The sequence below is a fragment of the Pongo pygmaeus genome, chromosome X, assembly GCF_028885625.2.
Source record: "Pongo pygmaeus isolate AG05252 chromosome X, NHGRI_mPonPyg2-v2.0_pri, whole genome shotgun sequence".
Classification (NCBI taxonomy): Eukaryota; Metazoa; Chordata; class Mammalia; order Primates; family Hominidae; genus Pongo; species Pongo pygmaeus.
Window position 1 is genome coordinate 143,212,772 of NC_072396.2, and position 23,431 is coordinate 143,236,202.

A 23,431-nucleotide genomic window follows, 5' to 3' on the forward strand; every position below is an offset into this window, starting at 1 on the left:
CTACTGTACTACTTTAATTCCTTTGCCATTTTTATGCTATGTTTTAAAGTTATTTTCTTAGTGCTTGCCCTCAGGATTTCAATTAACATATTAACTTATAACAGTGTATTTTAGATTAAAAACAACTTAAGTAGTATAGAAAAACTTTCCTCCTATATATCTCTGTTCCCTCCATGTTCCTTTTTACTATCACTGTCATACAAATTCAGTCTTTATACATTATAAGTGCATCAACAGAGTTTTATAATTATTGTTTAATGCTATTTTCTTTTAACTCAGTTAAGAGAAGACAATTACAAACAAAAAAATATATACTATCATTTGTATTTGCTTTATGTTGTTACAGGTACTCTTTATTTCTTTATATGGATTTTAACTACCATCTTAATGTTTTTTTTCTTTTTAACCTGAGGACTTTCTTTAGTATTATTTATAGGCAAGATCTGCTAGTGACAAATTATCAGTTTTTGCTGATCTGGGAATGTCTTAATGTCTTCATTTATGAAAGATAATTTTTCTGCATAGAGAATTGTTGGTTGACAGTCTTTTTCTTTAAGCACTTTGAATATGTCATCCAAGTGTGTTCTGTCCTCCATGATTTCTGATGAAAAATTATCTGTCAATGTTATTGTGCATTCCTTTTACACAATGAGTTGCTTCTCCCTTTCAGGTTTTAGGATTCTTTATTTTTGAATTTTGAGAGTTTGATTATGATGTTTCTGTGGGGATTTCTTTGCATCTATCCTACTTGGATCTCATTAATCTTGGTCATACAGATTAAAGTTTTTCTTCGAATTACTGAGATTTTGAAAAGTGTTTCTTCAAATATTCTCTCTGTCTCTTTCACTCTCTCTTCTTCTGGGATTTCTATTATGCATATTGTGTTAGACTGAGTAATGGCCCCCAGTGATATCCAGGACCTAATCCTTAGAACCTTGAGAATATCACTTTAAATGCCAAAAGATATTTTTCACTGTGATAAAATTAAATATTTTGAGATGATGGGATTATCCTAGATTAGTCACATGGCCTTAAATGCAATTGCAAATGTCTTTACATGAGAGAGACAGGGGGATATTTGACACAGCAGGCATAAGGTAATATGAATGTGAAAGTACAGAGAGACATGAAGACACTATATTGTTGACATTGAAGATGGAAGGAAAGGGCCATACATGTAGGAATGAAATTCTAGGAGCTGAAAAATACAGGGAAACAGATTATCTCTTGTGTCTCTGAAGGGAATGTGGCCCTGACAACACCTTTGTTTTGGCCCAGTAAAACTGATTTCAGTCTTCTGGCCTCAGAACTATAAAAGAATAAGCATTTTTAAAGTCACAAAGTGTGTGATAATGTTTTTTACAGCAGCCAAAGGAAGCCCATATATGTATGTTGGTATGGTTGAGAGTATATCAAAGTTCTCTGAAATTCTGTTAATTTTTCTTCATTTTTTTCTTTCTGTTTCTGAGACTAGATAATCTCAATGACCTCATCAAGTTAGCTGATTCTTTATCTTCCTTTTTTCTTTCTTCTGTCTGCTGTTGAATCCCTCTGGTACATCTTTTATTTCTGTATTACACTTATCAACTCTAGAATTTGTAGTTCATTTGTTGTAATGTTTATCTCTATCAATATTCTCTACTTGATGAGATACAATTCTCACACTTTCATTTAATTATTTAGAAGTAGTTTCCCTTGGTTCTTTGTACATATTTAAAATAGCTGATATAAAGTATTTTGCTGCTAAGTACAATGTCTGCTCTTGTATTTTCCTTTAGTTTGGTCTTGAGGTCTCTATCTGGAGAGAGGTTATAAATTCTAGCCCTGCTCTGATGGGGTTCCAGAGGATTTGGTTGCAGATGTTTACAGTGTGCCTTTCATTTCTTAATCTTGGAAGACAGCCTAATACCTAGATGTCCAACCCACATGGAAGGTATCTTTTTCACAGGAAACTTGTTTATATTGGCAGACACCCTTATGGCTTTTGTCTGACCTGTGTACGGTTCATTTCTACCAGGATAGCCATTCTCTAAAAGAGCCTCACTGAGAGGAAAGTAGAGTTTGCTTTTGTCAATCAGGTGAGAAACATAGGAGGCAGCACAATACAACACATGAAATAACAGAAGCATTTTTAAACTCTCAGATCCATAGGAGAAGAGGGGTACCCATGAGGGAACACAGAAAGCCTGAAGGCAACGAAGTGCTCAACTAGTAGGTGAGGGGTGACAGACTCGGGGGACATGTGGGACTATGCCTTTATTAAGGCTCATGGGTGTTATCCCTTAGGCTCTCCCACAGGGACTGTGGGTTGGCTAGTTTAAAGAAAACATGTATGAAGCAGGAAAATTATTCACATGACTCTGGTGTTGATCATTAGATTTTCTTATGTTCAGCAGCTATGGGATGTGTTAGGTTTTGAGTAAGCGAGATGAGGAACAATCAGGCTATATCAAAAACACAGAGAGAGCAAGTTTTAACTAGGCCAAATGGGTCAGAGTATGACTAGGTTTTGAGCAACTTATGTCAGGACTAAAAATGGATGCTGAAATAGCAACTATGCTAAACAAATTTCTGATAGCTCTTCTTTAGGGATAGTTTCTACTGACTGCTTTTTCCTTGGGTATGGGCCACAGTTTCCAGTTTCCTTGCATGTCTCAGTTGTTTTGTTGTTGAAACTGAACATTTTAAATAATATAATGTGAAAAATTCCTGAAGTTTGTTGGTGTTTTTCTGTTTGCTTTTGTTGTTGCAGTTTGATTAATGACTTTCTTGAACTAATTATGTAAAGTCTGTATTATTTGATGTGTATGGTCACTAGTCTCTGCTCAGTTAGCTTAGTGGCCAGCTAATGATTGGACATATATTAGATTAGACACATATAAGAAATTAGGGCCTTCTCAAGTCTTCCCTAGGTATGCACACAGCCCTGCCCATACATGCATCCTTCTAAAATTCCCAAGAATATATTGAAACTTTTAAAATCCTCCTATGGACATCTCATTCCTTAGCGTTTCCTTTTAAGTTTTTCTAGTCAACTTTGTGTTTGCCCTAACTGTAGTTGACACCTCAAGCAGCTGCAATGTAGAGCAATTGCTATGGATTGATTTCAACAAAAGCCTGTTCACACTGAATGAGGTTGAATCAGGTGAAACAAAGACAAGTTCTACAGGTTGGGATATTTAGAGAACAGGTCCCTGATGACATTCTGTGGGGATGGAGCTGGCAGACACCCTTAATGGCATTCTTCCACTTTTGATGGCTGCCAGACTGCTGTTTTTATGCCACTATAATTGCAGGGCACTTGGTTTTTGAGAATATTGCAGAGCTGAGTAAAAGAATATGGAAATATGGTAAGTTAAAATGTCACAAATTTCACTGTTCTTGCCAATATGCAGCAAATTTTCTAAAATAAAGACTTCTCAAATTCTTACAAGTTTTTACTTAATTTCCAGAGTTATGAACAAGTTAATTTAGAATTTTCACCTGTGTTCGTATTGCTTTTATGGAGGAAAGGGTTTTCAGAAGTTCTTACACTGCAATTTTGGTAATTAACCACTGGAAGAAAATATGCAAACTACACCTCTGACAAAGGATTCATAACTGGACTATATAGCAAACTCTGAAAACTCAATGAAAATTTCTTAAAACATCCAATAGAATATAGAGAAAATTCATCAACAATCATTTTGTAAAATAGGATATATGTATCGAAAATAAACACATGAAAAATATAGCTACTTTAAAAAACAGTTTGGCAATATATTACAAAACTGAATATGTGATTATTATATAACTCAGAAATGCTTATTAATTTATCTTAGAGCAATGAAAGCCAATGATCACACAAAATCTTATACATGAATGTTCATAGCAACTTTATTTGTAATAGCCCGAAAGTAGAAAGAACATAAATGTTGTTCAACAGGTGAATAGTTAAACTATGGCACATCTCTACCATGGAATACTACACAGAAATTAAACATATTGCATTACTGATATACACAACAGTTTGGCTGCATCTCAAGGGAATTGTGCTGAGTGACAAAAGCCAATCTCTGTTATATACTGTATGATGACATTTATATAACAATTCTGAAATAATAAAATTATAAGGATGAAGAACAGATTAGTGTTTACTAGCTTTTATGGGTGAAAAAGGTTGACAGGGAGATGTTTATAAAGGAATAGCACAAGGGATCTTAGTGGTGACGGAACAGTTCCATATCTTGATCATTGTTGTGGTTACCCAAATATACACATGTGGTAAAATTGCATAGACCTACACACATACACATGCACGCGCACGCACACACACACACACACACACACACACAAATTAGTATATGTAAAACTAGAGAAGTCTGAGTAACGTCTGTGGATTATACGGATGCCAATTTCTTGGTTTAAATATGATACTGCAGTTATGTAAGTTGATACCACTAGAGGAACTAGATAAAGGGCATATAGCACTTCCCTGTACTCTTTGCATCTTCCTTTGAATCTATAAATATTTCAAAATAAAAGTTTTAAAAGATCGATTGGAATAGACACATGCTTATTCCTATAGTAGTGTTACTATATACAGTTATTAATATATTCTCATAGCTTTCTTCATATGAAGATAAGGTATAGGGAAGAGTCATATCTAGTATTTGGGAAACTGAAAGAAACCCCAGTGGACCCACTTGAGTGTACATCATGGCAGAAAAAAAAAATTGTTTCAGATGTACTATTTTCTGGTACCATAGATAAAGAATAAGGATAATGCAATGGGAACAGTTGAAATATTGGCTTGTTTACTTGCATTTGTGTGTTTGTTTTTAAATTTTTACCCTGTGTATTAGTTCATTCTCAAGCTTCTATAAAGAAATACCCAAGACTAGGTAATTTATAAAGGAAAGAGTTTTAACTGACTCACAGTTCCGCATGGCTTCGGAGGCCTCAGGAGACTTACAATCATGGTGGAAGGCCCCTCTTCACAGGGCGGCAGGAGAGAGAATGAGTGCCAGCAGGGGAAATGTCAGTTGCTTATAAAACCATTGGATCTGTTAAAAATCACTATCATGAGAATAGCATGAGGGAAACCACCCTCATGATTCAGTCCTCCACCTGGTCCCACCCTTGACACATGGGGATTATTACAATTCAAGGAGAGATTTGGGTGGGGACACAAAGCCAAACCATATCATTCTGACCCTAGTTCCTCCCAAATTTCATGTTCTCACATTTCAAAACACAATCATGCCCTTCCAATAGTCCCCCAAAGTATTAACTCATTCCAACATTAACCCAGAAGTCCAAGTCCAAAGTCTTATCTGAGACAAAGCAAGTCCCTTCCACCTATGAGCCTGTAAAATCTAAAGCAAGTTAGTTATTTCCAAGATACAATGGGGGTACAGGAATTGAGTAAAAACACCCATTCCAAATGGGAGAAGTTGGCCAAAACAAAGGGGCTATAGGCCCATACAAGTCCAAAATCCAATAGGGCAGTCATTAAAGCTTAAAGTTCCAAAATGATCTCCTTAGACTCCATGTCTCACATCTATCCAGGTCACAATGATGCAAGAGGTGGGCTCCCACAGCCTTGGGCAGCTCTTCCCCTGTGGCTTTGCAGGATACAGCCACCCTCACAGCTGTTTTCATGGGCTGGTGTTGAGTGCCTGTGGCTTTTCCAGGTGCATGGTGCAAGCTATTGGTGGATCTACCATTCTGGGGTCTGGAGGACTATGGCCCTCTTCTCAGAGCTCCACTACACAGTGCCCCAGTGAAGACTCTGTGGGGGAGCTCCAACCCCACATTTCCCTTCTGCACTGCCCTAGCAGAGGTTCTCCCTGAGAGCTCTACCCCCGCAGCAGACTTCTGTCTGGACATCCAGGCATTTCCATACACCCTCTGAAATCTAGGCAGAGGTTCCCAAACCTCAATTCTTGACTTCTGTGCACCTGCAAGCCCAACACCATGTGTAAGCTGCCAAAGCTTGGGGATTGCACTCTCTGAAACAATGGCCTGAGCTGTATGTTGGCCCCTTTTAGCCACAGCTGAAGCTGAAGCAGCTGGGATGCAGGGCACCATGTCTCAAGGCTGCAAAGAGCAAGGAGGGTGCCTGAGGCCTGGCCCACTAAACCATTTTTTTCCTTCAAGGCCTCCTGGCCTATAATGGGAGAGGCTGCAGTGAAGGTCTCTGACATGCCCTAGAGACATTCTCCCCATTGTTTTGCTGATTAATATTTGTAGTGATAGGAATATTCTATAGCTTGAAAAGAGTTTCTGTTACATGGTGTACGCATTTGTCAATACACATGAATTGATATACCTAACAGGTTTGTATATGATACAGTATATAATTTTAGCTCCATTTCTCCCCAAAGAAATATAGAAATATTAAACTCTACTTCCTGATATGCATGATAAAGGGTTTAAAGATGAAGTGCATTGATGTCTGTAACTTATTTTGAAATGCAAAAAAATAATTATTTTATAGATAAGAGCATTAATTGATGGATATATTTTCATAATGAAATGTTGGGGGAAATATTTGGAAGTGATTACAATCAACTAACTTGTAACCTTAACTTGGAGATTGTATCAAATTGGTTAGAGGTGTGGACCAAGTCAAATTAAATTGTAACTATAGATTTTTTAAAATTTGTGTTGAGCTAAATTGTAAGGTAAACTGAAAGAAGCTGTGTAAAAGAACCAAGGATCATCATGGTAAAGAGAATGACCATGAGATGTGTGTGTGTCTGTGCATGCACACATGTGTGTGAGAGAAAAAGAGAGAGAGAGGGGGATAGCTGGGCACAGTGACTCACAATTGGTATCCTCGTGACTTGGGAGGTGGAGGTGGGAGGACCACATGAAGCCAGGAGTTCAAGACCCACCTGGGCAACATAGTGAGACCCCCATCTCTACAAAAAATTTAAAAATATTAGCTGGGCATGGTGGCACACGCCTTGTAGTCCCAGCTACTTGGGAGGCTGAAGTGGGAGGATCACTTGAACCAAGAAATTCGAGGCTGCAGTGAGCTGCGATTGTGCCACTGTAATCCATCCTGGGTGACAGAGTGAGACCTCAACCCCAGAGAGAGAGAGAGAATATTTTAAATTATTTTGTAAAACTCAACAATTCCAAAATAAACTTTATTCAAGGAAAAAATAATTAAAATATGCATTTTAGATATTGGGGTGATGTCAGCAAGATGGCAGAATAGGAATTTTCTCCTGTCATTTCCCCACTATCTACAATTTTGACAACCACTCAAGTATGAGAGTACCTTTGTGGGAGTCTGGTAGTCCAGCTCACAGATGGAGCAAAACAATTATGAGAATAGGCACATTGAAAAGAACCAGAAAATAGTTTCACTACTTATGTCAACCCTCTCTCAAGCTAGCAGAACTCAACGCCAAGAGATACGACTTTGACTCATGATTTCTCCACTGGGTGAAAGGGAGAATGTAGTAAATGAGTGCCTGGCTTTCCTGGCCATATGGGACACTGACCAAGAGGCCTACTTCTTTCTATCCCCACTCAGAATACTGAGGGGATCATCATGTCTGAGTGACTGAGAGGCTGTGAGCAGGGAACAGAGGTAGGGACTCACAGTAACCAGAGACTAGAAATTCAACAAAGGGACACATATACTACTAACAACTTCATAGACTCCATCAGGAGGGCCACCCACTAGTGGCTTGGGATGCCTGAACTGTAGACCCCCGAAGCTGACACATGGGTGCTCCCAAAACTTTGCATGTCTCCCTCTCTCCTCTACCTTGGCTTGCTCCCTGCACATGGCCCAAACCCTGACAGTGAGTGTGAACTTGTGAGCATGCAGAGGCAGGCAGCTTCACTCTGTGGGAATGGGAGAAGGCACAAAAACTTGAGTACTTCAGGGCACCACGTTAGAGAAAACAAATGAGAAACTCTCAGAATTTGGTTTGGTTTTATGAAATTAAGATAATCTTAAAATTTCTTAGATTAAGATAATCTTAAAATTTCTTAAAAAGAGGTTGAGTGATACATCTACAGAAAAGATGTGCAAGAGTCTTAGTATCCCCAGTCAGGCTAACTGGTATAACTGTTTCTCTTCTGAAGCCAGTCAGTATAGGCTGAAGGAGGAGACTACTTCTTCAAATGTGAACATGGCAACGAGATTTCAAGGAACACCTGCCAAAAACAACAGAAAAATAATACTACCAAAGAAACTCAGTAATTTTCCAGTTGCCAGCAAAAAAAAAAATGGAGAGCTACAAATTTCCTGACAAAATATTAAAAATAATTGTTTTAAATAAACTTGGGTTGCTACATGAGAACACAGAGAAGTCAGTAGAATCAGGAAAACAATGTATGACCAAAATAATAAGTTCAACAAAGAGATAGAAACTGTGAAAAACAAACAAACAAACAGAAATTCTGAAGCTGAAGAATACAATGAAGAAAATAAAAAAATGTAACAGAAAACATCCACAGCATACTCAATCAAATGAAAGAAATAATGAAGTCAAAGCATTAGGAGAAACACTTAATACAGATGACGGGTTGATGGGTGCAGCAAACCACCATGGCACGTGTATACCTATGTAACAAACCTGCACATTCTACACATGTACCCCAGAACTTCAAGTATAATATAAAAAGAAAGAAAGACAGAAACTATCACAGTGAACATGCAACCTACAGAGTGGGAGAAAATTTTTGCAATCTATCCATCTAACAAAGGTCTAATATCCAGAATCTACAAGGAATTTAAGCAAATATACAAGAAAAAAAAACGCATCAAAAAGTGGGCAAAGGACATGAACAGACACTTCTCAAAAAAAGACATTCATGAGGCCAACAATCATATGAAAAAAAGTTCAACATCGCTGATCATTAAAGAAATGCAAATCAAAACCACAAGGAGATACCATCTCATGCCAGTCACAATGGTGATTATTAAAAAGTCAAAAAATGACAGATGCTGGCAAGGTTGCAGAGAAATAGGAACACTTTTACACTGCTGGTGGGAAAGTAAATTAGTTCAAACATTGTGGAAGACAGTGTGGTGATTTCTACGAGATCTAGAACCAGAAATAACATTTGACCCAGCAATCCCATTACTAGGTATATACCCAAAGGAATATAAATCATTCTATTACAAAGATACATGCACGCATATGTTCATTGCAGCACTGTTCAAAAGAGCAAAGATATGGAATCAACCCAAATGCCCATCAATGATAGAGTGGATAAAGAAAATGTGGCACATATACACCATGGGATACTATGCAGCCACAAAAAGGAATGAGATCATGTCATTTGCAGGGACATACATGGCGCTGGAAGCCATTATTCTTAGCAAGCTATTGCAGGAACAGAAAACCAAACACTGCGTATTCTCACTTATAAGTGAGAGCTGAACATGAGAACACATGGACACAGGGAGGGGAACAACACATACTGGGGCCTGTCAAGGGGGGTGAGGTGTGGGGAGAGATAATAGTAGGAAAAATAGCTAATGCATGCTTGGCTGAATACCTCAGTGATGGGTTGAAGGTGCAGCAAACCACCATGGCACATGTTTACCTATGTAACAAACCTGCATATCCTGCACATGTACCCTGGAACTTAAAATAAAAATAAAAATTAAAAAAAAAAGAAATCAAACCATAGTACTATAGGAAAATCATCAATCACAAAGAAAGACAGCAAGAGAGGAAGAAAGAAACAAAAAAACTTACAAAACAGCTAAAAAACATTTAACAAAATAGCAATAGTATGTCTTTACCTATAAATAGTTAATTTTAATGTAAGTAGATTAAATTCTCTAATCAAAAGACAGTGAGTGGCTGAATGGATGAAAAAGGAAGACCTAAGTTCTTGCTATCTATAAGATAGTCACTTTAGCTGCAAGGACACATATAAACTGAAAGTGAAGAGATTAAAAAGATATTGCATGTAAATAGAAACCAGAAAGAAGCAGAGACACCTATACTATATCAGACAAAATAGACTTAAAGTCACAAACTGTAACAAGAGACAAAGAATGCCATTATATAAAAATAAATGAGTCAATTCATCAACAAGATGCAATTTTGAATATATACACACCCAACATTGGATCACCTAAATATATAAAGCAAATATTAATAGATATGAACAGGAAATATAGACTGTAATAGTACAGTAGTAGAGGACTTTAATACCCAGCTTTCAACAATGGACAGATCACCCAGACAGAAAATCAATAGGGAATTGACTTGAACTACACTTTAGACCAAACGGACCTAACAGATACAAAACATTCCCTCCAAAAGCAACAGAATGTACATTCTTCCCAAGTAATTGCACAGGTACATTTTGAAGATACGTCAACTGTTAGGCCACAAAACAAGTGTTAACAAAATTAAGAAGATTGAAATCATACCAAATATCTTTTCTGACCACAATGCTAAGAAACTGGAAATCAATAAAGGGAGGAAAACTGTAAAATTCACAAATATGTGGAAATTAAACAATACACTCCTAAATATCCAAAGAATCAAAGAGCAAATCAAAAGAAAAATTTAAAAAACTTGAGACAGACAAAAGTGGAAAAACAACATACCAAAATATATGGGATGCAGCAAAAGGCGTTTCTAAGAAGGAAGTTTATAGTGATAAATGCCTACATTAAGAAAAAAAAAATCAAATAAACGACCTAACTTTACACCTCAAGGAACTATAAAAGAACAATAAAATAATCCCAAAGTCAGAAGAAGGAATGAAGTAAATATCAGAACAGAAAAAAGTGAAATAGAAACTAGAAAAATAAAAAAGAGCAATAAAACTGAGTTGTTTTTTGAAAAGATTAAAAAACAGACAAGCCTTTAGCTAGAGTAACTAAGAATGAAAGAGAAAAGACACAAACAAATAAAATCAGAAATGAAAGAGAAGACATTACAACTGATACCATAGAAATATAAATGATCATTAGAGACTATTATGAACAATTATACACAAGTTGGGTAATCTAGAAGAAACAGATAAATTTCTAGAAACATACCACAACCTAGCAAGACTGAATCATGAATAGAGAATCTGTAGAGACCAATAATGAAAGAGAATATTGAATCAGCAATTTTTTAAAAAAGAACTTCCCAACAAAGTAAAGCCCAGAACCAGATGGCTTCAGTGGTGAATTCTACCCAACATTTAAAGAAAATCTAATACCAATCCTTCTCAAATCTTCCAAAAAAAAAAAAAAGAAGAGTGAGGAACACTTCTAAACTCATTTTATGAAACCAGCATTATTCTCCTACCAAAGCCAGGCAAGGACACTACAAGAAAAAAAAAAGAATACAGTCCCAAATCCCTGTTGAACATAGATGCAAAAATCCACAACAAAATACTAGCTAAAAGAACTTAACATCACATTAAAAAGATCGTTCACCATAATCAAGTGAGAGTTATCCCTGGGATACAAGGATGGCTCAACATACTCAAATCAATAAATATGAACAATAAGACAATGAAGGATAATAATCATATGATCATTTCAACAGATACAGAAAAGGCATTTGAAAAAAAATCAACACCCTTTCATGATGAAAACTTTCAAAACATTAGGTAGAGAAGGAATATCCCTAAATATAACAAAGGCCATATATATGACAAACTCACATCTAACATCATAGTCAGTAGTGAAATGCTGAAAGCTTTTCTTCTGAAATCAGGATGAAGAAGAGAATGCTCACTCTTGCCACTTCTATTCCACATGGTACCTGAAGTTCTGCTTAGAGCAATAAGTCAAGAAAAAGAAATAAAATGCATGCAAATCAGGATGGAAGAAGTAAAATGGTCTGTTTCAAATCACATGGTCTTCAATACAGAAACCCAGTGACTCCAACAGAAAAATGTTAGAAGTGATAAATAAATTCAGTAAAGTTGTAAAGATTTTTGGGGACTTATGTGGTTCCATATGAATTTTAGAATTTTTTTTTATTTCTGTAAAAAATTCTATTAAGATTTTGATAGGGCTTGCATTGACTCTGTAGATCACTTTGGTAAGTATTAACATTTCTGTAATATTAATTTTTCCAATCTATGAACAAAGGGATCTGTTCCATTTGTCTTCTTCAATTACTTTCATCAATATTTTATAGTTTATAATATAAAGATCTTTCACCTCCTTTGATAAATTTATTTCTAAGTATTTTTTTGCAATTGCAAATGGGATTGTGTTCTTTTGTTTTTTGGATAGTTCATTGTTTGTGTGAAGAAACAACTGATTTTTATGTTGATTTTTTATCAACATTGGTGAATTCTACCCAAGTGAAATTGGTGAAATCCCACTTGATTATGGTGAATGATCCTTTAAATGTGATGTTAAGTTCTTTTAGCTAGTATTTTGTTGTGGATTTTTGCATCTATGTTCAACAGGGATTTGGGCCTGTAATTTTTTTTTCTTGTAGTGTCCTTGTCTGGAATGGTATGAGAATAATGCTGGCTTCATAAAATGAGTTTGGAAGTGCTCCTTTCTTTTCATTTTTTTGGAAGATTTTGAGAAGGATTCGTATTAGTTTTTCCTCAAATGTTGGGTGGAATTCACCAATGTTGATACAAAATCAACATAAAAATCAGTTGCTTCTGTACACTAACAATGAACTATCCAAAAAATAAATTAGTGGCTGGGTGCAGTGGCTCACGCCTGTAATCCCAGCACTTTGGGAGGCCGAGGAAGGTGGATCACCTGAGGTCAGGAGTTTGAGACCAGCCTGGCCAACATGGTGAAACCCCGTCTCTACCTACTAAAAATACAAAAATTAGCTGGGCATGGTGGTAGGCGCCTGTAATCCCAGCTACTCGGGAGGCTGAGGCAAGAGAATCCCTTTAACTCGGGAGGCAGAGGTTGTGGTGAGCCAAGATCACACCACTGCACTCCAGCCTGGGTGACAGAGCAAGACTCCATCTCAAAAACAAACAAACAAACAAAATAAAATAAATTAGAAAAACAATCCCATTTGCAATTGCATCAAAAAGGAAAATGTACTTAGGAATAAGTTTAACCAAGGAGGTGAAAAATCTGTACATTAAAAACTATAAAATACTGATGAAAGGAATTTGAAGAAGAGAAATAAATGCAACAGTATCCTGTGTTCATAGTTTGGAAGAATTAATTTTGCAAAAATGTTGATACTAACCAAAGTGATCTACACAGTCAATGCAAGCACTATCAAAATCTTAATATAATTTTTTACAGAAATAGAAAAAAAATTCTTAAATCGTTATGGAACCACCTAAGTCCCCAAAGATCTAAAACAATCCTGAGAAAGTTTAGAACATTTCCTGATTTGAAATTATATTATAAAGCTAGAGTAATGAAAACAGTATGGTATTGGCATAGAAGCGGACACATAGACCAATGGAACAGAATAGAAAGCCAAGAAACAAACCCACACATATATGATCAACTAATCTTCAACAAAGGCACTAAAAACATCATGGGGAAATATATTCCATTCCATAAATTGTATTTTAAACATTGAATGTCCAAATACAAAATAATGAAATTGGACCCCTATCCTATACCATACACAAAAATCAACTCAAAATCGATTAAAAACTTAAACATAAGACCTAAAATTGTAAAATTACTAGAATAAGAAATAAGGTCTATGGCATTGGTCTTGGCAATAACTTTTTTTGGCTGTAACACCAAAAGCACATGCAACAAAGTAAAAATAAACGAGTCAGACTACATTAAATTAAAAAGTTTCAAAGCCAGGCATGGTGGCCCATGCCTCTAATCCTAACACTTTGGCAGGTCCCAAGGTGGGCAAGATGGCCTGAGCCCAGGAGTTTGAGACCAGCCTGGGCAACATGGTGAAACTCCATCTCTACTAAAAATACAACAACTGAGGTGGGAGGATCACCTGATCCTGGGGAGGTCAAGGCTGTGGTGAGCCATGATCACGCCACTGCACTCCAGCCTGGGTGACAGAGTGAGACACTGTTTCAAAAAATAAATAAAATAAAAAAAATTATCTGCCCAGCAAAGGAAACAATCGACAAAATGAAAAGGCAACCTGCGGAATAGGAGAAAATATTTGCAAACCATATTTCTCATAAGGGGTTAACATCCAAAATATATAAGGAACTCATACAACTCAATAGCAAAAATACAAATAACTGTATTTTGAAAAATGGACCAAGGAGCTGAATAGACATCTCTCCAAGGAAGACATACAAATGGCCAACATATATCTGAAAAGGTACTTAACATCATTAATCATAAGGGAAATGCAGATCAAAACCACAATGTAATATCACACGTTATTAATGGGAATAATATTATCTAAAACTTAAAAGATAATAAGTGTTGGCAAGGAGGTATTCTTGTACACTGTTTATGGGAATGTAAATTAGTATAGCCATTATGTAAAACAGTATGGAGATCCTCATAAAAGTAAAAATAGAACTACTGTATGATCCAGCATTCCCACTTCTGGTTATATTCTGGTTATATATCCAAAGGAAATTAAATCAGTATGCCAAACAGACATCTGCACTCCCACTGCACCATTATTCACAATAGATAAGTTATGGAACAACCTAAGTGCCCATGGACAGAAGTATGAAGAAAGAAAATTATATATATATATATATCTTAGCCATATAAAGAGGGAACTCCTTCCATTTACAGAAACATGGATGAAACTTCAGAGCATTTTGAAATAAGCAAACTAAGTGAAATAAGCCAGATGCAAAAAGAAAAAATACTACATGACATCCTTTATATAAAAAGAATCTTAAAAAGTTCAACTAATGGAAACAGAGAGTTGAATGGTGGTTACCAGGGTCTAAGGGTTGAGGTAACGTGGAACTGTAAAAAAAAATATTTTAATTTTTCACCTTTATATACCATTTTGGTTGTTCATAGTAATTATGTTACCTTAAAAAAATAAAATGTGCACTTTAGATGGAAGATGTTGTTAGAACAAAATTTTGCTGATTTTTTTCTTATATGATTGTACTGGTCAAACTACCCCTATAACTTGAGGAATTCCTTTTTGAGCAGGCAAAATACAGATTGTTCAATAGAAGTAAAGGAGGAATTAGTAGGGCAATCTTCTATACCCTAATAGGCAAGGTTGTGAATCATACTTTGCTCATAGTCCATTTTCTTTCATTTTGTCTACTGATGAGAATAAATTACTCATTAGGTTTCTACAAAACATGTAGAGCAGCTCCATTTCAGAGATGCTCAAATAATACAGACCTAAGTGGCTCATAATGTTTTTCTGGTAATGAGGTATGATGGAATGAGGCACTGTAGAAAGATTGCTCCTTTCCCAGACATCACTTGCATACCAGGGGCTCTGCCTGTCATTGTCCAGCTACACTAGGTTAATTAATATTTTTGAGATACCCAGTGCTATTTCATGTGCCTTTCATGTGAAGCTCTATGCCTTCACTTATACTATTCTGTTCTGCTTTGTTTTATTTGACATGGAGTGTCTACACTTCCCTTCTGGCTGTTGAATTCCTACTCATCTTTTAAGACTCCACTGAAAAATTAACTCTTCTTTGAAAATGTTTAAATTTCCCTAATCAAAAATTTTTCCTCCATTGTATTTTTTACATTACAGCATTTATTGTAATCTAAGTGTGATGCTTGCACGTCTATCTACCACTCTACACTGAGAGTTTGTAGAAAGATCATGCAAATTCCGCTTTTAGTACAGTTAGCCTTGCAGGTGACTCCAAGGAACTTTGAAGCTCTCTTTACTAGAACTTCCCTAAGAATAGCAACATGACTTCTTTATTTAGTGTCCTGCTACACACACACACACACACACACACACACACACACACATGCACACAGAAACAATAGGGTAGTGTTTGTTTTGTGTACATCTGGCACTAAATATGTTGGTAAATATATTGGTGGTGTATTTTGAAACATTCTTAAGACCCATGAAGGTCAAACATTGTTCAAGCTGTTTTATTCAGCTGTTTTACATTAAGAAGAAAAGTATAGTATACCCAGACTTGGAGAACTAATTCATTTTGGTTTTGAAATTTTTGAAGAAGAAAATAACACTTGGACTGTAATCATCCAGTTTGTCCCAGGGTATTAGTGACAGAGAGGTTTCCATATGTGAAGAACATAAAACTGAATAGTTACTTGCAATTGGAGTTCCACTTTATTAATCCCAGTAAGGAAAGAAAAATTCTCTGTTACTAAACCCCAGAATATCTTTTTCTACAAAATTGACGCAGTTTCAATCCATTTATCTTTGTGTGAATGCTTTATCCAGGTCTCAGTAATGTGCTGTGCAGCACTGACAGTATTTAAGGTAATAAATATCTACTGTGCCAACAAGCTGAGTGATTGACTCAAAGGAGCTGAGTTTTTACTCAATCATTATCCCATACATTTCTCTTACTCTAATTGCTAACTTTACACAGCATTAAAAACAAATTATTAAGAGCGTACACATTATTACAGTACAAAATATGCAGATATGCTAACATGTTGTAGGGCAAACCTGGGCAATACTATTTAGTGTGTGTATCACAGCTGAAAGGATAGCTTCTGAAGCCAGAGAGCCACATGGATTTTGAACTTGACTGCTCCATTCTCCCAACTGAATAGACATACGATCATCCTCCCAGAGGAAGACAGCAGCTCTGAGTTCTTTTGGAGGCACATCTATGTGTGTGCCTGTGTGTGTGTGCATGTGTGTGTGAGAGAGAAGTGTTTGTACAAAAGAGAAATAGAGAGGCAGTGTTTGCAACAAAAGCTAATAAAAAGTGAGAAACTGAATTGACATTTGGTTAATTAGTTTACAATTCTAAAACTGAAAATCATCCACATTGTGTGTTCTAGAAAGACTTCCTGCATTGTAACAGAATTGCAACTGTTACAAACTTCTTCCAGTATGCCCACATAGAAATTGGAAAATCCCCAAAATGATGCCATGTATTATACTTGTCTGCATTCTTTATTATGGTAAATGTGATGAGAAATACAAGATACCTGTACTCATGTGATATTAGCAAAAGGGTTCATTGATTTGTCATAGATTATTGTTCTCTGTGCAACAAATTTAAACTAACCTCTAAAGAGTAACAGTGTTTAAAGATTAAAAAGGCCCAGAAAATGTGATGGTTCATGAAAGAGTAACTTCCAAAATTCCTCTAAGCTGGGATTTTTTTTCATTCTCTCTCTCTCTGTTTCTTGGAGATAAAGAGCAGTCCAGAATGAGAGACATGTTCTTTTCAGTATACTATTACTTGTAGCATTCTCAATCGTATGAAACCATGAGACCACATCTTTGTGGACAGAGCAATAAAAGTTATGAAAAGTTGTCTTTGTAAATATGGTTAAGAATTTGAAGGGTACTAGTGGCCTGACCTAGCTATACTTTGCTAATTGTTTTATAATTGGAAATGGTCATCTATTATACCACTGCCATATCCCTGTACAGATTTTTGTACTGACAATTAGAGTCCTGCTGTAATCAATTTCTAAAGTGCAAAAATGGCTTTGAATAGAGGTTGAAAGGATTTTCAGAAACAATAGAAAAAAAGCGTAGATTGTCTTGAAGAGATTGTTGTTTAAAGACTCTGCCAGTGAAGGCACATTTCAGTTTTACCCATGAATGACATCTCATCTAAATGAGGCTTCTAAGACACATTCGTATGAAATTTGTTGAAAATGGTTGTCAGTTCTGATCCCACCACCCCTTATCCACAGCATAGTTATGGTCAGCTGATGTAGATGAAGAGATATTCACTTTCCCTCATATGTTCATTTGGACAATGGATGCTTGGAAAAGTTAAATCCATGTAGCTAAGGTCTTTGAAAAACTCTTCGGTGAGCTTGACTGGCTTAAAACTGGAACAAATGTACTGGTTAGGGAGGGGAGGAGTGCCACAGATCACTTCCCTCTCAGTCCTTTAAGGATTCCATGGCAATGAGCATGTGCTCTCTTTGGATACAAACACAACTCCTGGGAGGGGGAATTGGAGCCTGTTTTGCTTTTAAAAAGTTGCAAGAAGCCTGAAGAAAGTGTTGTTTTCTTTTCCATATTCAATCTCAGGCTAAATACAGTGTAATGATTGAATATACGTTCACAGATGGGGTGGAAAACTGACATTAAGTGCTATGCCATAGAACACTGACATGAAGTGCTGTGGCATAGAACAGTAGGTATCATATTCAGGAGATTCCCAGGCCAAGCTTAAAACAAAAGAAGCATATAAAACATCACAGGTGATTCAGGTACACATAAAAAGCTTGAGGACTACCACTCTACTGCAATGTTAACAGACGCTCCATGAAAATGTGGCTTTGTGGCCCAATAAGTTTGTCTCAGCATTTGTAGAAGTTAAACAGATTTCTCTAACACAAGACTTTTCAGAAATTAATCTGCTAATGCACACTAATCCTGAAGAAAGGAATAGTGTATGCCAGTGTGATACGGTTTGGCTCTGTGTCCCCACCTAAATCTCATTTAGAATTGTAATCCCAATGTGTTGAGGGAGGGACCTGGTGGGAGGTGATTGGATCCTCGGGGGGGTTTCCCCATGCTGTCTCATATAGTGAGGAAGTTCTCACTAAATCTGATTGATAAGTGGCGCTTTCCCATTCTCTCTCCTGCTGCCATATGAAAAAGGTCCTTGCTTCCCCTTCATCTTCTGCCATGATTGTAAGTTTCCTGAGGCCTCCCCAGCCATGCAGAACTGCGAGTCAATTAAACCTCTTTCCTTTATAAATTACCCAGTCTCAGGTAGTATCTTTATAGCAGCGTGAGAATGAACTAATACCAGTGGTTCTCAAAGTCCCAAGGATCAACAGCCTCAGCATCACCTGGAAACTTGTTAGAAATGCCAAGTTTTGGGCCCACACAAGACTCACTCAATCAGAAACTCTGAAGGTGAAGTCCAGTGACCTGAGTCTTACAAGCCTTCCAGGTGATTCTGATGTGAGCTAATACCTGAGACCCAATAGTATTTGAAGTGTTTCCCACAACTATTTGACTAAAGAGTCTTTTTTTTCTTTCATCAGTTATGTGGCAGGACTAATATTTTCTGCCAGGAGGAATGCTACTAAAGGGTGTGCATGAGGGGATGGGGTGGGAAAGGGTGTGTGTGTATGTGTGTGTGTAATGAAGATGTGTGAAAGTATTGATATCATCACTCGTAGGAAGGTTTGAGGACTATTTACTTATTAATTTATTTTAACACCACCGTCTGTTTAAAACAATAAAGAATGCTGGGGGTAAAGGATTCTTCCTGGGCATTTTGACTCCATCCTACTAATGCAGGCATCCCTGAGACCCACATAGTGCTAATTTGCTTATTACCAGCAGACCTACACTATTTCTGAACAACAGAAAAAGCAAGACCAGCAACTGAAGTAGTCAGTGACCAAACTTTAAAGTTCTTAGAGAAAGAGGGAGACAATGCACTACTTTTCCCTACTGATTGAAAATTAGTAAGAGTTAATAGGGAGAGGTGGTTGAGTGAGAGTCTCCTGATTTTTAAAACATGGTACAAAGGATCCTGCATCCAAGATAGGCAGGTGGGCTTAGCTCATGTAGGTGTGTTTAGAGCTCAGGCAGGATGAGGAGGACTTATCTCATGAAATCACAAGGTGACTAGACTGGGCTGGGGTGGGCAGGGATAGGAGCTCATGCTGAATCTGGTCCAAACAGCTTAGAAATGAGGAGTCTCCCCTCCTTGCAAAAGCAGGCTGTTTGGGGCCCCAGTAATTTTATTTGCAGATGCTCTGAAAAGCACTAGTCAATTACGTTTTATGTATTTCACAATTCTTCCCTCCATATACAGATGATCTTCACTTACGATGGGGTCACATACCAATAAACCCATCTTAAGTTGAAAATGCATTTAATACACCTAACCTAGCAAACATCATAGCTTAGCCTAGCCTACTTTAAATGTGCTTAGAACGCTTATATTATCTTACAGTTGGACAAAATCATGTACTACAAAGCATATTTTGTAATAAAGTGTTGACTATCTCATGTCATTTATTTAATACTGTACTGGAAATAAAAAGCAAAATGGTTGTATGGGTGCTTAAAGTATGAGTTCTACTAAATGCCTATTGCTTCTGTACCACTGTAAAGCCCCCCCAAAAAATGTAAGTAAGTTGAACTATTGTAAGTCAGAGACCATCTGTATTGACTGCTCTCAAAGTGTTCACTGCCAGACAATGCAGCTTTGGGGAGCTAGAGAAAAGTCATCAACATTAAAAAAATTTTACATTTTCCTTCAGTTCTCAAAGGTAGAAAGGACACTAGATATTTAGTCCTGTGTATTCCCTCTAGAGAGGAGAGAAATAAGCAACAGAGAGGGGAAATGACACTGTGAGTGGCAGAGAAAATACTAGCACAAAGGTCTCATTTGTATGATTTGACTACTGAATGGGAATGTGAATTCCTTTGTACCAATCTGAAGTCCAAGTACAGTAACTAGTAAAATAAACACACTTTAAAGTGTTCATGTTAATATGAATCTATCTCTAGACTGTAGATTATCTGAGGACAGTGACCTTATCTACATTATACAATGTTTACTTCCAGTTGCTACTTCAGTTACTGGCACATAATGGACGCTCAATAAATACATGTTGGAAGATTATTCATTGAATGAATATAAAGAGTTTATTCGGTGCGTATTTGGGTATACAACAACAAATATTAAACAACTTTTTTTAAACTTTTTGTGCACAGGACAGAAAACTGCCTGTACATGCTATGTCCACTTTTGGAACACAGATTTTTAACAATTATGAATGCACAAAATCTTACATATCATGCAACTCTATGCCAAGAACCCAACTTTCTTCCATGCAACAGATATGAAGATCTAAATGGAAACCTAGCTAAGTCTTAAACACTTTTCCAGTAGCAAGTATAATATATGTTGTTGAGGGAAAACCAGTCTTAACAATTCCTTGTACACAATATTCATGTGCCAAATACAATGACAGGAGGACTCATACAGATAAGACATTTCTTATTTTAACAACACAAAAGACAACATCACAGTTCCACAGTTCCTGTCTTTACACAAGAAGCCACAACAATAGTTTAACATGATACACAAATGGAATTAAGAGAAATCTACACTTGAGGATAATTTTTTGAAGTTATCTTTACTGACTGGGGTTGACAATACAACTCAATTTCTACGCACAAAGTACGGCACAATAACTTGACCAGAATACTACAAATCTAAAAACAGAAAAACAATTGGTAAAACCACAAGAACACTGTTACCTTGAGCCTGAGAAGCCAATTCAGATTCAACCCTGAATTTGGTTGATTTGGATTAAGTGACGCAAAAAGTCAATAGAACCATTGAATTTCAGAAATCATAAAGTTGCACTATGCCAAAGAAAAGAGTACATGTGAATCAAGCGTAGATAGAAAACATCAAGCCAAGAAAACAACACAATTCACATAATTTTGTTTGCCCCGACAAAACATTTAAGCAGTTAATTTTGTTATGTTTTGTTTTGTTTGTTTTTGAAGAAGAATTGTGGTCTTTTACATTTTCTTGGTGGGAGAGCAAATTTTGATCAGCATTAGTGCTGTGAAATATTTTTGGATTATCATCCCCAAAGTATAGGTGAGATCATGAGAAAATTTGGCAGTCCTTCTCCCAGATTTAGTTCACTAAAATGCTTGGCATTCTTTTGCACAAGCTCAATCTAAATAATGGGGCTTTAGTATGGATGATAAGAAGGTCTAATGGCAGATAGAATAGTGAACTCTGCCTGTTTGTTTGGTAAATGTCACTGACAAATTTGAACTTTTGGGTGAAGGACTGCTAGAAGAATTCAACAGCACCTGGAGGTAAGGTTCTGTTACAGAGCCCTTCTTTTGCCCTCACTGGCTACGTTGATTCATTGTGGCTCATGGATTTGCCTCCATTCAGCACGCCAGAGACACTTCTGCTCTTGGTTGGGGTCCCGCTTCCAGATCGGGAGAACTCCGTGAGATCGTGCAGTGATGGCTCCTTGTACATGGCCACTGAAAAGCACACAAAGATGGTGTAAAAGGCCTTCAAATGGGTATACCAATTGGGAAAATTTCTAAGAATAGTTTGTAGGTGTTCTATTCTACACACCTAAATGATAAGTATGTGAGGTAATGCATATATTAATTAGCTTGATTTAGCTATTCCACAATGTCTACATATTTCAAAATATCTTGTTCATAATATGTACAATTTTTTATGTCAATTATAAATTAAATTCAGAAAAGGAAAAAGAGAAAAAAATACATTAAACAAATGGGCATACCCCACTGGTCCTCAACTTTTCTTTTGGTTACTAGGCTTCTGTGCCTTAAGCCAGACATGAAAAACACTGCTTTCAAGGACTCAGTAGAGAGTGGACAGGTTCAGATTAAGCAAAAATTTAGCCTTGGTGTAGTAGTGTGTAAAGAATTTTAATGCCTAACTTCAATCACATATGGTTATGTAAGAGAGGATTAATAAAAAATGCATTTAATAAACTTCTTAGAAGTCTAAATATGATCTATAGCATACTGTACAAGGCAAATACTAAAATTTAAAACATTTTAAAACACTGATTTCTATCATACTTTAAAATGAAACACTTTAAGAGTCTAAGTATTGGATAATTCTTGGTACAGTAAATGGTAAAATTTATTATTATTCTGCTATGAATAAACATAATAGCTTATAGTTATGGAACACTTATAACATTAGATACTACTCTAAGTTCTTTGCATGCATTATCCCATTTAGTCCCTATGAGAATCTTATAAGTACTCTTATCTATATTATACAGATGAACTTGAGGCATACACAGGTAAATAACCTGTTCAAGACCATCCAGTTAGCAAAAAGTGAAGTTGGGCCTTGAATCTAGGTAGTCTGGCTCCAAAAAATGTGCTGTAAAACACAGTGCTATGCTTATTTGAATTGCACAGTGTCTGCCTCTACTCTAAACCCCTATTCTAACCTCAGGCTAGTGATCTCTTTGGTCTTCCTCTGCTTTGCCTGCATTTTCTGTCTCTTCTCTACCATAGCTCACTATTTCTTATATCCCTATCTTCCATAGCCTATTCTTGTCCCTCACCCTTTCTACTTTGCTATTAATCTGCTATTAATGATGGGAAAACTATAAGCAAAATTTGCTGAAATAATATGTTGTGCCCTTAGAGAGGACCCAAGGAGCTTTCTGGTAAGTGTTAAGTGTACACACATTTTTTTTTTCTTTTGTTTTTTGAGACGGAGTCTCACTCTGTCGCCCAGGCTGTAGTCCAGTGGCGCGATCTCAGCTCACTGTAAGCTCCGCCTCCCAGGTTCACGCCATTCTCCGGACCTCGTGATCTGCCCGCCTCGGCCTCCCAAAGTGCTGGGATTACAGGCGTGAGCCACCGTGCCCGGCCGCGTACACACATTT

The 23,431-nt window shown here is 36.7% G+C and overlaps 1 protein-coding gene across 8 annotated transcripts in view; it reads right to left on the reverse strand.

Moving 5' to 3' along the window:
* Positions 1 to 20,635: 20,635 nt before the first annotated feature.
* The window catches only part of FGF13 (fibroblast growth factor 13), a 610,237-nt gene continuing 607,441 nt past the window's right edge, over positions 20,636 to 23,431 (reverse strand). For all 8 annotated transcript variants that reach the window (XM_063660864.1, XM_063660862.1, XM_063660866.1 and 5 more), the window contains one exon: positions 20,636 to 22,028. In XM_063660864.1, coding sequence (XP_063516934.1) covers positions 21,892 to 22,028 — 137 coding nt within the window. In that variant the 3' untranslated portion in view covers positions 20,636 to 21,891. The remainder of the gene's footprint in view (positions 22,029 to 23,431) is intronic.